Source organism: Marmota flaviventris, chromosome X (assembly GCF_047511675.1).
Source record: "Marmota flaviventris isolate mMarFla1 chromosome X, mMarFla1.hap1, whole genome shotgun sequence".
In the NCBI taxonomy this organism is placed as follows: Eukaryota; Metazoa; Chordata; class Mammalia; order Rodentia; family Sciuridae; genus Marmota; species Marmota flaviventris.
The window spans coordinates 77581064-77597592 of record NC_092518.1 but is presented as its reverse complement, the minus strand read 5'-3'; the positions used below and the strand labels follow the sequence as shown (position 1 = coordinate 77597592).

At 34.5% G+C, this 16529-nt stretch overlaps 1 protein-coding gene across 3 annotated transcripts in view; it reads left to right on the top strand.

Annotated features, from left to right (window-relative positions):
• Diaph2 (diaphanous related formin 2) overlaps window positions 1-16529 on the top strand; it is an 870804-nt gene that overhangs the window by 627688 nt on the left and 226587 nt on the right. For 2 of the 3 annotated variants that reach the window (XM_071606838.1, XM_071606839.1), the window contains one exon: window positions 1728-1896. The exons of the other annotated variant lie outside the window; for it this stretch is intronic. In XM_071606838.1, the coding sequence (XP_071462939.1) occupies window positions 1728-1896 (169 nt within the window). The remainder of the gene's footprint in view (window positions 1-1727; window positions 1897-16529) is intronic. 3 annotated transcript variants of the gene reach the window in all.

Sequence of the window (16529 nt, the reverse complement as noted above, 5' to 3'; positions counted from 1 at the left end):
GTGCACTTAAATTTCTCTGAAACATTCTTTTTGTTGTGTTTGTTTTGTTCATAGTCCTAAGGGATTGAACGCAGGGGCTCTTTATAACTAAGTACCTCCCCAGTCCTTCTCATTTTTTTTTTTTATTTTGAGACAATCACTAACTTGCTAAGTTGTATGAGAATCTTGGAGAGTACTTCATTTTGACTCTAAGACAGTAACCATTTTTGTTGATCTCAGCAACTTCTGAACTCTGTTTCTGGTGAGTAATAGTTCTGAAAGCATTGCAAATCCTGTTGGTTTTCTTTTTAAACTTCTCTTGGCATTTATATACCTATCAACTATATTGATTTCATGTTATAATCCTTTAACAGGACTTATCAGATATTTTATACCTATGAATTTCACTAATTTGCTGAGGCTGGCCTCAAATTTGTAATCTTCCTGCCTCAGCCTCATAAGTCATTGGGATTACAGGCATGTGCCACCAGCAAGTATCTGTGCTTACATTTGTTGAACACTGGATATAGGGAATTAAAATTGGATAAAGGGAGACTTATCAAGGCATATTTTTATAGATTCTTCTCTGAGCTGTGTATGTCTAGAGATAAAGGCAATTTTTTCCTCTGTGTATGGGATGGACAGTTCAGGATTAAGGGTCTTATGACCTGCTTCAGAGGCATTGTCAGAGAATTTTTTTCCACCTGCTTCAGGGAAGAACCATGAAGGGAAGGTATAAATGACATTCCTAATTCTGCTGTTTTATCAAATGGCAAAGTACCATATTTTCAGGATAGTGTATACTGAATCTGATCACTTTCTTCCTTCTTCTCCCTCCCTCTGCTTCCTCTCCTTAAGCAGTATGGATAGTTGGTGTGTGTGTGTGTGTGTGTGTATACGTGTACTTGATATATGTGTGTGTTATACATATACATACACATATGCACACAAATATAACATATGTAGAATTTACTATAGCCTCTGTATTTCTGTGTACTATGTATATTATAAAAGAAATTTTTTTACTGCAATTTGTATTTGGGGTAAAAGAAAATTTTATATTTTCTTTTTCTCTATATTTTTGTTGCTATTCCTTTCTCATTGCGTTACTCATAAATATATATGAAGTTATTTTCTACCTATGTGCTTTCATTTAGCAAACATGATCTTGCAGACATATCCAACATGGTTATATATTAAATAGTCTCCTTGTTTTAAAAAATTTTAAGCTTACTAGTCAATATGACTCTAACAAATATTTTACTGATTGATTCTGTATACAACTTGCTGGAGACTAATTTATATGTTGATGATCTAACCATCCAGTACCTCAGAATGTGACTGTATTTGGAGACAGGGCCTTTAAATAAATAAATAAGTTAAAGGAAATTAATTAGGGTGTGCCCTAATCTAATATGATTGGTGTCCCTGAAGAAAGAAGAGATTACAACACAGACCACACAGGGGGACAACCATATGAGAACACAGCAAGAAGGTAGCCATCTGAGAGCTAAGGAGAGAGACTTTATAAGAACCTCTCACAATTCTAGCTTCAGGATCTATGAGAAAATAAATGTATATTGTTTAGCCACCCAGACTGTGGTATTTTATAATAGCAGTCCTAGCAAATGAATATACAAGTATTTGTGAAGTGCAAATATGTTTACAGAAGTGATTATTTAATTCAATCTCTATTAAGTGATAGCCTCTGAAGTAAGTCTTATTGGATCATGTTCCTTAACACAAAGCTACAGCTTTACAAAGGGTGCGAGAGACCAGTATGAAAAACTGTCCACAATGCACAATAACATGGTGAAGCTGTATGAGAATCTTGGAGAGTACTTCATTTTTGACTCTAAGACAGTAACCATAGAGGACTTTTTTGGTGACCTCAGCAACTTCCGAACTCTGTTTCTGGTGAGTAATATATCTGAAAGCATTGCAAATTGTTTTTTTTTTTTTAATTTCTTTTGGCATTTTATATACCTATTGACTATATTGATTTCATGTTATAATCCTTTAATAGGAATTGACAGATATTTTAAACCTATGACAAGGATAAAAATTGTTGACTGGCTTAATGTATAATGGGGACCTAACTGAATTATCTTCAACTTTAGGTATACAGGGGTGTTTTCTACCAAAGTTTTATTGGAAATAAATGAATTGCTAATTAAATGACCTTGATTTTTATATAGCACAGTATTATACTTTTACTTAGCTTAAAAATTAATACCTAAAAATCATCTTTTACTTAATACATTAAAATGCTATGATTTATGAACAAGTTTCTTCTACAGCCTAAATGAGAAACTGTGATTTTAAATTGGACAATGTAAATGACCTTGAATACCTAAAGTTACTTTCACAATGTGGGCTTTTGTTTTAAACTGCAACTATTGGGAATAATAGTAATATTACCATTAATTGGGAATGAACAGTTAGGGTGAAAGTTATCCTAGAAGGAAAAAAAAGGCTTTGCTACATAAATGCTTTGTTAATTCATCTCCTCAGAATTCAATAAAGAAGTAGAAAATGCAGCATAGATTGATTATGATAGAAACAGAAAGATATACACAATAATTGATATCAAACAGGTAATGGTCCATATATTTGAAAGAACTCTAGAGATTATACCCAATGGGAAGATCAGTTAGCAAACAGATTTTTGCACTTTGAGGTATGTTTCTCTTCCAAAGCAGTTGTTTGTTAAATAAGGCTCCCTCTCATAGTCAGTGATGCCCTATGACATTACTTAATTTTGGTGTGAATTATACAATCTGTGAGATGTTAATGTACTTATAGAAACCAAATTGTTTTCATATACTAACCCAAGAATACAAACCAGGGCACATGCCAACAGTTAAATGAGCAACTTTGGTAACAGAGGCTACAAGCTACACCAAAAACTTTCATAAATATTATCATTGGCTTTCATTTTTGCTGAGAATGTTAGCTGATTTGGGTCTTTGCCCCTTAACAGAGATACATATTTATCTTTTTAGCTGACCAATAATTAGTATAACGTGTTGTACTTAGCAATAAGAGGGCTAAGAGACAGTAGTAGTCAAATCATTTTCAAAATTTAAAAGCTATCAATATGATACAAGTACATAAACATCTATATACCTGGATTATATTCCATAAGGAAAGAAACAGTACACTAGTCTTCCCTTACTTGTGTTTTCACTTTCCATAGTTTCAGTTATTCATGGTCAACTGTGGTCATAATATCAAGTGGAAAATTCAAGAAGTTAAAAAACTCATGTTTCAAATAACTTTTATTATAGCTTATTGTTATAACTGTTTTATTTTATTATTAATTATAGCTAATTTGTTACTGTGCCTAATTTATAAATTGAACTTTATAACAGTTACTTAAGTATATGTTTAAACATATATATATGTATAGATACATATGTGTTTTGATACATATATGTTTAAATGTATATACACACACACTCATACATATAGATCTATAGATGTAATTTGGTATCATCTGTGGTTTCGGGTCTACGCAGAATATCTCAGAAAGCATCCTCCACAAATAATAAGGAAATACTTAATGTTAAAAAGGAGTAAGAACCAAAAATATATACTTATTTGGCACATTTAAATGATAAAACAAACGATTTTTTTAACAAAACAATACATGTGGGTAAATGGAGAAAAAAGTATACAATTAATATTATAAAACTCCACTTAAAAACATCTTGTTTTAATAAGGACCAAGTCCTAAAACACTGCCTGTCACATTATGTGCCTCCTCATTTCCCCAATAAGCAGAAACACCATAGTCAATGGTTTATTTTTCCCACATTGCCGCATTTTTTTATTGGTTGCTCAAAACATTACAATGCTCTTGACATATCATATTTCATACATTTGATTCAAGTGGGTTATTGAATTCTTATTTTTACCACGTGTACAGATTGCAGGATCACATTGGTTACACATCCAAGTTTGTACATACTGCCATACTAGTGTCAGTTGTATTCTGCTGCCTTTCCTATCCACTTCCTATCCCCTTCCTATCCCCCTCCCCTCCCCTCCCCTCCCATCTTCTCTCTCTACCCCATCTACTATAATTCATTTCTCTCTCTTTTTTCCCCTTTCCCCTCACTTCCTCTTATATGTAATTTTGTATAACAATGAGGGTCTCCTTCCATTTTCATGCAGTTCCCCTTCTCTCTCCCATTCCCTCCCACCTCTCATCCCTGTTTAATGGTAATCTTCTTCTCATGCTCTTCCTCCCTGCTCTGTTTTGAGTCGCCCTCCTTATATCAAAGAAGACATTCAGCATTTGTTTTTTAGGGATTGGCTACTTCACTTAGCATAATCTGCTCTAATGCCATCCATTTCCCTGCAAATGCCATGATTTTGTTATTTTTTAGTGCTGAGTAATATTCCAATGTGTACAAATGCCACATTTTTTTATCCCATTCATCTATTGACAGGCATCTAGGTTGGTTCCACATTCTAGCTATTGTGAATCGTGCTGCTATGAACACTGATATAGCAGTATCCCTATAGTATGCTCTTTTTAGGTCTTTGGGGCATAGTCCGAGAAGGGGAATTGCATTTTTATAAAGACAATTCCTGTATTATAGTCTATGTCTAGCCATATTAGCCAGATGCTTGGTGAGAAGTATTCTTGTGTTACTTTTTAATCATAATGTGTTTTTTTTTAAATAAACCAATTCTGTGTCCTTGTGCAAGGCAAAATATGTGACTTTAGGTAAGTCATTTACCCTTTCTAGTTATTCATTTTTTGATGTCCTTGTTTTATTTATTTTTTGTCTTTGTAAAATGAAAGGCTTTGAGTACTGATCTCTGAGAATTTTATTCCATTTTAGTATTCTGAGTCATGGTCAGAATTTAAAAAGTGGCAGTCATATCCATTATCTTTTTCTTTGGGGGGTGGTATCTTCACTGCATATTTAGCTTAATATAAGGGAGAAATTTCTCATTCATCTTTCTCTGTGTAAATAATCTGACATCATTATGTCTACTTTCATGTGCATTAAACTTCTTGATCTGTTTAGACTTGAGTTTCAAAACAAGTAACCAAATCTTACAATGTGTCAATTAATATCAAATTCTTACTAATGTAGTCTTGGCCAGCTGTTGCCATTTGTGCCTTACGTACAGTACTGCTACCACTTCCATCTACAAAATTTTAACAACATACTGCAAGAGAACTGGGTGTACAACTTATTAGCTGTATTTAACTTGGCTTGAGCATATAACCTCTCTGGGCATTGGTTTCCTGATCTGTAATATATGAATGATATTCCTGCCGTATCTTCTTGCCAATATGCAGCAAAACATTGTAACCTTTGCTAAGCAGATGTAGATTATTAGTAGCCATTCTCTGATCTTTCCAGCAATTACTTAATAAGAAACAACTTGATTTTGATAATGGTCTGGTCCAGAGATAAAAGGAAGAGACTATCATTGATAATCTCTATCCATGAGTGGAGAAAGTAAAATAAATGCAATATTATTGAATAAGTAAGTGTAATACATAAGTAATACATACATAGTAATACATTAAGTTATGATATTAGCATGAAGGAAGAACTGCCTAATTCTGCCTACACTGTCCAGAAAGCCTTCATAGAGAATTTGACATTAGGGCAGGGTCTGGAAAACTCCATAGGAGTTTGACAAGCAGACTTTGACAAGCAGGTTTAAGAGTTTACACCTGATCTGTAAGCCGAAGACTCCTAAATCAACATCACCAACTTCAGTCAATCACTTGTGTTCACCATGTTCCTGTTTCATAGTGAGCTTGAAGTGATTTCACTCTCCCAGGGGAAGGAAGAACCCTGAAAGAGAGACAAAATTGTAATCGCCTGAAGTTCCCATTTTCTTAGTGCTTTGTGTGTTTGGCCTCAGGGTTCTTAGCGCTAAAAGCATATTGGACTATAGATGGAAGCAATAAAATACCAGTAGTGCTGAGAAGAAAATAAGAGTTCTGATTCATGTGCTACCAAAAATTACTTCCAAATGAGCTCAGAGTTTCATCTTGGGAGATCTATTTGGCATGTGTAGCATAAACAAAATGCACATACCAAAAATTCTTCCTCAGAGAGAGAGTGTCTCTAAGAGATGGGAAAAACAGAAATAAACAAAAGTGGTTGACATTATGGATTAAGACCTTTTTTCAAAATAATCACATCAGATGAATAAAGGCAGAAATGGGTAATTTCCTTGGGATGCTGCTTTATAAATTATTAATATGATTCATATAGTACTCAGCTAATGAGGATATTAAAGGTATCCAAAAGAAATGCATAGTATATTATTACAGAGATAGATGTTGAGAGCCACAGTTTAGTCAGAATGACGCCTGGCATTTTTGCCAGAGGGAATGGTTGAAAGGTGACCCTGCTCCAGGGATTAGGGCAGATCCTGCTGGGATTAGGGCGGATCCTGCTGCCTCAGGCGCCTGTTACTTTGGAGTTCCCATTGAGTTCTCCCAGGGTTCTGATTGGCGTGCAGAGCCTGGTGGAGGCAGTGTGTTCCCATGAAGTGTGTGTAGAGTGCCAGTGAGAGTTTGGGAATAAAGGTTGCTGTTTGAACCTACAAGGCTGTGTGGCGGCTCGGTTATTTTGTGCCCAGACAGACTGCGGCAATATATGTTATTGGAAACATTTACAAATTTAGATTTTCTAGTTAGTTTTTCTGGGATTTCATCAGAGTTTTTAAAACTGCATATAATCTAGGCAAGATTAATTAACAACCACTAGATTCAAGTTGAATATTGTGTGGAAGAAAATTAAATTCCATATTTATGCAATGTATAAACATCTTGTTTGCTCATTCTCCTTTATGCTTCAGTCATTCTACTAGTTCAAACAGTTGACTGCACAAACATGCTTTTTTCTTTTGAGATATTTTGAATAGAATATTCAAAATCAGTGAACCTTATCTATTTCACTACCATACAATATCTTGCTTAGGCATAAAAATTAATTTCAGCTGTTGGAAAAATGTTTGAGGCAAGTATTATACTTCAATAACTTTCATAGCTCCAAATAAATTATAGAAAATACTTCTTTTCTCTTTTAAATCTGTCAGTTTCCTGCTGCTTCTGTATGTTTTTGTTTTGTTTTGTTTGTAAAGAACAATATGTTACCAGGCACTCAATAAATATTTGTTTTGTGTACCTCCATTCTATACCTCATACACTAGAAATATATAGGGATAAGGCTTTGTAGAGTTATTAGATGCAATGACATAATTTAGAAAGAAAATGTTGCCATTACTATTAATCATGCTAGCAGATTTCCCCTGAATCAAATAAATACATTCATCATTTGATAAATAAACTTGGAACACCTCTTAGATGAGTATTAAAATGGCTGTTAGGAGTAATACCAAATAATCATGGAGTTGTATGCCATTGTTCAGTCTTGCTACTTCTACCTTCTAGATATCTTTTTAATCTATCCATTTGTCTCTAAGCTCACTAACACTATTTTAGTTCTGGGCCTCCACCATCTCTTAGCTGGACTGTAACAGTGACCTTATGTCTGGTATCTCCATCTCTGGGTTTACATTTATGCATTACTTTCCTTTCTTTCTCTCTCTCTCTCTCTCTCTCTCTCTCTCTCTCTCTCTCTCTCTCTCTCCCCCTCATCATCCCTCCCTCCCTCCTTCTCCCCCCCTCCATCCCTCCCTCTTTTCAGTACAGGAGTGCTGGGGATTGAACCCAGGGTCTCAAGTGCCAAGCAAGCCCTCTACCTCTGAGCTATACACTAGCTCCTCATCCATTTCTATTTCTAATTTTTAATCCATTCACCACATTGTTACCAAGTTAAAAACAAACCAATATTTAAAAGAAAATATGATCTTAACTCTCCTTACTTAAGATTCTTTCATGACTTCCCTATATAGCCTCATGATCAACCTGATCTTTTAAAAATTAAAGTGGCATACAAAAGAACTATGCTTTAAGGCCAGACCATCTTATGATTGGTCCTGAATGAGCCACATTACTTACTCACTCTCTTCTCAGATTGGGAAAACTCAAATCTGGAAAGTAGAAGCAGCACAAGTCACAGCAAGTTCCTAAGAGGACCAAAGCCTCGCAGAACAGAGAGAAACTTTAGAAACACATTATCAAAACTAGAGGAAGGCTAAGAGGCCAGTGTGTGATTGTCATTATGCCTTAATTATTCCCAAAGCTGGTAAGCCATGGGAAATTATGACAAACAAGTTCAAACTTATGACAGTTCTCAGGGATATTCTTCCTTTTTATCTCAAGGAATTGTTCTTTAAAATCTGAACTTTTGGAGAGCTCCCTGAGTAGCCATTTTGCCTTTTGGAGATACTTAATTTTGAGAATTTCTCATCTCTCTGAAGCCAACTTCCCATTTACAAGGCCTCAATCATCTCTAAATCTAAACTTTAATTGGAAAAGCAAAGTGAGCATCTGCACTTACTTAGACTCAAAAGACTAAATTGATAATATACAGAAAATTTTATTCATTCATTAAAGGCAATTTGCCTTTGAAAAAGTAAGGATGAATTTTTGCATAAGAAGATTGTGTGTATAATTCCTGATCCAAAAAGACTTAAGTTATTTTGACACATTTTAAAACCTTTAATTCAAAAAGCTTCTGACATTTAAAGGAAACTCTAGTGTAGTACTGTGTTATTAAAATGGGTGGACTTACATAAGAAACCAAATAGGTTGTTTAACCAAATAGGGTCTTAATCAACAATATAAACTGTTATCTAGAATTCCATGATCCAAAAATCTCTATTAGATGCCATATAAGTTGATTTCTCTTTGCTTTGCCAATAAAATGGTAATTAATATTATGAAAATGACCTTGAGAAACTGCAGACCCTGATGTGCCTCTTAAATAATTTAGTTTTCTTTGTAAGCTAAATGTCTTCCAAGTCTCATCACTTGGGAATTCAAAGGGAGGTTGCCTTAGTAACAATAATCCAAATAGTCCAAGTTATCTCATCTTTCCCCCCATAGGCAGGACTCAAGCTTTTGCAATCTACATTGCCACAGACACATCTGGAATCATCTCATGCATGTTAAAAAATGTCATCTGCAGTCACCATTTGACATTTTCTCACAAACAAGCTACTCAATACCCACTATTCTAGCATTGAACATCACAAAAGCCCCTGCCCCTCCTATCTGGCTATAGCTCTAGTTCCCCTCAGCTAAAAATGTTTATTTTTCCTTGGGATGCTTCTTGGGGTCACCTTCAATGAAAATTCTATGTGTGGGACAAGGGTGCTTCTACTGCTCCAGTTTTGTACCAATACTTGAAGTACTCCTGTGGTATTGCACTCAGTGCAAAAGTAGCCATGTGTCAAAGACACTTCAGAAACAGTTCCTTTCACTTCTCTTCTGATCCCTTTCTCCTTGGGGGATTTAGAAAATGTTTCAAGTCTTAGAGACCTAAAGGGGATCCTAATATCATAAACCCCTCTTTTTCCCTTCTTCCTCCCTTTTTTCCAGGCACTGAGGCCTGTATCTTCCTTTTCCTAGAAGCCAAGATTAAATAAAATGCCAGAATAAATCCTTTCATGCAAATAGAGCCCTAAGGGCCCACCAACTCCCTCTAGTTAATCATATACACCCAAATAATTCCCTTTGAGCTCAGCTGGGACCACCCTGGCTACATAGCCTTAGGTTTATTTTGATCTATTGCAACTCTTTGAAAATAGGCGATCCATGTAAAATATATGGTAACTCTATTAAGTAGAATATTTGACCAGAATACCTCATTCCCCAGCTGTGCTGAAGAGCAGACTTTACTGTATTATATACATATATCATTGAATTTTTCTTTGGAAGAAGATGTCACCTATCAACTGCTGTATTCTCTTTGACTGTTTACTTTAGGCCAGAAGTGGATGTCCTATTTTTCTGATATGATTGTTCTTTGTATAAAAAAGTTAAATATTATATCATAAAGAACTAAAGGAATATGTAATAATGGTACACATAGTTTAAAGAAAACCCAAATTCCTCAACATCATAAAAATGCCTACTGGTATGAATGATTTTAAAATATGTATACATTTTAGATTAACACTATAAAACTTAGAACTATTTTTGGAAACATTTATGATACTTTTAATAATTGTCAGAATTTTCTATGACAACCTAAATTTTGCCCTTTAAAAATCCAGGACAATGTAATAGTTAACAATGAAGATATTAACAAAATCCCTTAAATGCCTTTTGAAGTTTAGTAAGAATTAGATCCAGGAAATAAAATGGAATATCCAGTTCTGGTAACATTTCATGTAGGATTTTTCATAGAAGTTTTCCCTCTAAAGAAGTTACTATTGAATTATGTCCAAATACCATGAAGTTGCAAAGTTATTAGGTAAGGAAGCAAGTGTACAAGCTGACCTTTTCTTAGGATCTTGAGACTGACCAAAGGTACTTCAAGATATCTCAAAGGTATGTATCAAAGCATGCCTATTATAACCTGAGCCTGAAGATCCTTGAGGTTAATGCTACTGGTGCTTTTTTCAGCTTGCTGAGTATTTCTTCATTCTGTTTCATCTTTGTTCACTAATCAATTTTTTTTATCAGAAAAGATGCCCTAGCCCCTGTGTAAGGCAGTAAAAGGCAGGACTCTTCCATTACATTGGGCCCACTGAGTTCCCTTTGTCTAATATACCCACTCCCTCTTCTCCTCCATCATTCCTCATTTGTTGATCACCTTGTTTGAGTTACTTCCTCTAAGAAGCCTACCCTAATACTCACAATTTGGTCATGGTAATCCCTTCCACATACTTTTACACCTCCATACTAGCACATTTTACCCTGTATTGTGTTCTTCTCCAGATCCTCAGTGATTAGCACTATGATTAGCCTACTATGAGCCAAGCAGTGCTAATGACAGGAAATATATGGAATGATTCAGTCCATTAAGAAAACAATGAATGAACCAAGCAACCAACAATCACAAAAATATCAGAATGATTGCCCACTGGAGCCCCAGTCTACTGGGAACAAATAGTAATAAAGCAATATAATAAGTGTATATAAAGAGCATGTTAAGCACAGGGGAAAGACACATTTCATTCTGTGTGATTTAAGTAAGCACCTAAGACAAAGTGACATGTGAACTGGATCTTTCTTTTGCTACTATATAACATTTCATGTTTAAAGAATTCCTTTTTGTTCTCCCCAACCTCATTTTGGTGTTTAAGTTTAATGGTAAATATATGTTGTCTCCTAGTGTTCCATGATGAGTTCAAAGTGGAAAAACAGCTATTTTATTGCCAGAGAAGCAGTTATCAGCTAATTATTATGATCTACAGGTTATCCAACATATGCTTGGATGAGCAGTAACCAAGCTTCAATTACTTCTTATTGACTGACAGCTGTCCTGAACAATAGGACAATCAATGCAGATTATCTAGGGCAAAAGCAACTGCTGAAGGACTGATTCCTGCGGTGTTCATTTATACCAGTGTTTCTCACCAATGGACATTTTTCAAGGTCTAGAGAAATAACTAAGGAGGAGGTGATACTGGCATCTAGTTTGTAAAACTAGGGATGCTGCTAAATATCAGTAATGTACAGGATGACCTCCCTCAACAAAGGAATATCTGGCCCAAAGTATTAGTAGTGCTGAAGTTGAGAAACCCTGTTTCAGAGTTATCTGCTAATGATTTGATTTTTTAGGAATCCTTTGGAAAATAATATGCAGTGATCCAAATAAGTAAAAAAAAATCTGTACTAGTAAATTAATAATGCAACTGTTAGTCACATTGATTTAATATTTTAAAGATAATTTCAATTATTTATTTGATCACCATATTATTTCATTTCTTTTTTTGTATGGTGCTAGGGATCATTCATGCCTGCAAATTTTAGGAAAATTAGAAAATATAGATATAAAAAGAAAGAAATAATGTTTCACCAAGAGATAATTAATATGAGTACCTTGGCATATATCCTGCCAGCCAATTCCCTGTGCATGTATGGATATATAGATATATAGATATAGATATAGATTGTGAAATTGTTTTTCTAGTAACAACAGAAAATCTTATGAAAATGTGGTCCTAAATTATTTGGTGGCTTACACATATATGGAAATGTCCATCGACATTCAGTGGATAATGCCATTGGTTGTGTCTTCAGTTGTGAATAAAAATCTTAATCTTATTTCCTGATGTCCTTTTAAAAATACCTTGTCTTTAAAGCATGCTAATAATTCTGATTTTTTTGGAAGCCACCTGTGAATGGACCAGTGAAGTCTTGTTTTCTCTTTTTCTTTTTTTGTATAATATACACACCAAACTGCCACTTAGCAAGGGGTCTTTAATTAGTAATTGATGACTGGCTAGTTGGTTCAATTTATATTAATATTTCCTTAGCATCATCTGTTTGTCTCTGCTGTGTGCTTGGTTTCAAAATTATTTACCACACCTAGGGTGTCATTCCATTTTTGAATGCAAATTGTTAATAATATAAAAGTTTAATAGTTAACCACAAAAATCCTTAACAACAGTAATATTATGATTTAGAATGAGAACAAGTGTCTTGAATGTATCTGTGTACGCATTTTGTTTTTCTTGCATTTCTTCTCATTTTCTTCTTGAATCAAATTTTTAATATCATGGGATATATATAGTCTCTTAAACTTTTCTTCTTTCCTTTTTTAAAGACCTAAAACATGATAATTTTACTGATGAAACAACTATTTTTGTTCATATGTCAGTTTTGATTTCAGTTTCTGCAAGCATTTGGTTTCATGATATTCAGAATTTTCTGGCTTTCTTCATGGGCTATTGGGCAGACCAGAGAGTGCACAGTATTCCTAAAAGGCCTGAGAATAGACCAGTCATCCATTCAAATCTTGATATTTTGAAATGGAAGATGCACAAAGTTGATTATTCTTTAGGAATCTTGTAAATTCCTTGTTCAAACTAACAGATTACTTAGTGGTGTAGTTGGAATAATTTTAGTTGACTTTTCCATATTTCATAAATACTTCACAAAAGAGCCAAACTTTTTCTTTTCATTTTTCTTTTTCTCTCTTTTCCTGTACTAGGGATTGAGCCCAGGGGTGATCTAACATGAAGCTGTAGCTATACTACCAGCTTTTTTTTTTTTTTTTTTTTTTTGAGACATGGTCTTTTGCTAAGTTGCTTAGAGCCTTGCTAAATTGCTGAGGCTAGCCTTGAATTTGTGATACTTCTGCCTCAGCCTCCCCAGTCTCCTCAGTCTCTGGAATTACAGGTGTGCTCCATCACATCCAGCTATAACCAAAATTATTTATCCTGGAAGCAGTATAGCTTGGAATAGTGTGTGCATGTATATGGAGATATATATGTGGGGGGTGGGTGTGTATTTTCTCTCTCAGTTGTCTTTGATCTTGGAGTAAAAGATTGAAAGCCTCAGGTACAACAGTGGTTAAGAAGAGCTAAATGAAGAAAACCACAACTGAGCTGGGACATAACAGTGGTGCATGCCTGTAATCCCAACAGGTTGAGAGGCTTAGACAGGAGCATCACAAGTTTTATGCCAGCCTCAGCAAAAGTGAGGTGCTAAGCAACTCAGTGAGACCCTGTCTCTAAATAAAATACAAAATGGTGCAGATGGTATGGCTCAGTTTTAAAAGCAGCCCTGGGTTCAATTCCCACCATCAAATAGAAAAAAAAGGAAATTAAAAATGTAAAAAAGAAGAGCTAAACAGATAATTATCTAAAATGTGGTTACAATCTTAAACATAACCATAGTGACCAATATAAACTCCAGATGGGAGATATAGGTTGATGTCCCTCACAATCTTGAAAGTTTATTTTGAATGATAAATATTTTTAGTGCTATAAGCCATCCTTCTTCATCAAATGACATCTGCAAGAAAGTATTTCCTAAAGTATTTGCTTTTTCATTTAAAATAGGAGATTTATAAATAAAAATTCAATTTAAGATGATTCCTCTGTAATACATCCTGATCATGTGGATGTTTTTTCATACTATATTGAAAGTTTACAAATAGAATATTTTTAAAGAAATATGCTTCTATAACATTTGAACATTGCTTAGGCAAAATATATTTTAGGTAACCCTTTAGGTAATATGATTTAATAAATAGGCCAAATCAATTTATATACTGTAACTATTTGCATATGTATATATCACGGTCAAGTATTTTTGTGTCTGGAAATAATTGGTTTATTTTTTCTTTTCAACAAGCATGTTTCAGTGTTTGCTCTTTTTCATAGTATTATAAGGATGCTTTTGGCTTCCAAGTGAAATTTTAACAAAAATTGGCTTAAAAATATGGTTTTACTGTCTCATATCACAAGAGGGATGGAGATAGAGGCAGTTAATTCAATATCTTAATGATATCATCTAGGAAATGAGACTTCCCAGATATGTCTGTTTTGTCATTGTTACCATTCTGTTTCTTTGTTGCAAAATAGCTGCAGTTTTGTCAGGCATGTCATGCAAATATGATGATATCTAGGAAAGAAGAGGATATTGCCTCTCATAAAGCTGTTTTGTATTAGGGAGAAAAACTTTTCCAGAAGCCTCTAGGAAATTTTTCCTCTGGATTCTGTTTTCTACAATTGTGTCACATGCTCATCCCTATACTAATCACTGTCAAAGACAATCTTAGAGTAACTGTCATCCACCCCTGTGTCTAAAATAGGGCCCTTCCCCTGAACATGTGCCTGTGCACAGAGTGAGCAGCAAAACGAATTCAGGGCACTGCCAGCAAGTAAGGTTGGCACTGAAGAAATAGGGGTAGGCTACAAAAAGTATCTCTAAAAGAGATGACATAAAAGCAAATTGTTGTCCAGCATTGTCAAAAGTTCCAAGCTGGCAAAATACAAATTAATGTGTTTTGTTTGTGAAATGCATACTTGCAATTATTTAAGTATTTAAAACTATCTTGGGAAGTATGAATGTAAATAGAAAACATAATGTTATGGTTTAGATATTGTGTCCCCCCAAAGCTCACATGTGAAACAATGAAAGAAGGTTCAGAGGAGAAATGATAGAGTTGTGAGAGTCTTAACCCAATGACTGAATTAATCCCTGATGAGACTAACTGAGTAGTAACTGGAGGCAGGTTGGGTGTGGCTGGAGGAAGTGGTTCATTGGGGACATGTCTCTGGGGTATATATTTTGTATCTGGAAAGTGAAGTCTTTCTCTCTCCTTTCTGATCATCATGTGAGCTGTTTCGCTCTGCCAAACTCTTCCTTCCAAGATGTTCTGCCTCACCTTGAGCCCTGAGGAATGGTGTCTGCTGTGTATGGATTGAAACCATGAGCCCTAAGTAAACCTTTCCTCCTCTACAGTTCTTCTGCTTGGGTATTTGAGTTACAGCAGCAAAAAAGCTAACTAAAACATATAATCTGTTCATTTTCAAGTTATCCTTCCCTGTTTGTGTTTTGTCTTTTACTTGTAGGAGACTGTTCTACTTTTCTAGCTTGCTTGCTTACATTCTTGCTTTTTCTCATTCATTCATTCAACAATTATTTATTGAGTGCCTACTAAATGACCAGACACTATTCCAGTCAAAGGCATGGTGTCTGTAACTTACTTTAGTAAATCTCTACCCTTCTGGCACCTGAGTTGTAAAGAGGGTGAGTGAGATATTAAACTCATTCAAATAATAGACATAATTATTAGGAAAATTATTCTACCTGTTCGAATATAAATGGTTCGACAAAAGAAACAATGTCAAATGGAATGGCCAAATGATAATGGCTGGAAGGTTTCAACATTAGTTACAAAGTTCTATTGTACAATCAATATTTTAAACTAAGATTTAAATTTTGACATTATAGATTTGTCCTTAAATGCAGAGTTTTCAAGTTTAGAAGACTCCACTGGTTATATTTGGATGATTTTCATAAGCTGTGGTGACTTTAGTACACCTCTCTTACCACTGATGGATCTTCCAAACCGAAACTAAACAACAACAACAGCAAAAAATAGAACTCGATAAAAAAATTGATAATTTAGACTTAACAAACATACATAGAATATTCCATCCATCAACGAGCAAATACACTTTCTTCTCTGCAGCACATGGATCTTTCTCCAAAATAGACCATGTGTTATTCCACAAAGCAAGTCTTAGCAAATACAAAAAACTAGAGATACTACCCTGCATTCTAATTTACCATGTGGAATGAAATTACAAATCAATGATAAAATAAAAATAGAAGCTATTCCAAAACCTGGGGACTAAATAATATGCTTTTGAATGACACATGGATAAGAGAAGACATCAGGGAGGAGATTAAAAAATCTTAGAGGTAAATGAGAACTCTAGTACAACATATCAAAATCTCTGAGACACTATGAAGGCAGTGCTAAGTAGAAAGTCCATTGCATTAAGCTCATTCATTAAAAGAATTAAAAGTCAACAAATAAATGGTCTGATATTACATCTCAAACCCCTAGTAGTTGGAAGACAGGAAATAATTAAAATCAGGGTGGAAATCAATGAAATTAAAACAAAAGTAACAATTAAAAAATTGACAAAAAGCTGATTTATGAAAAAATAAATAAAATTGA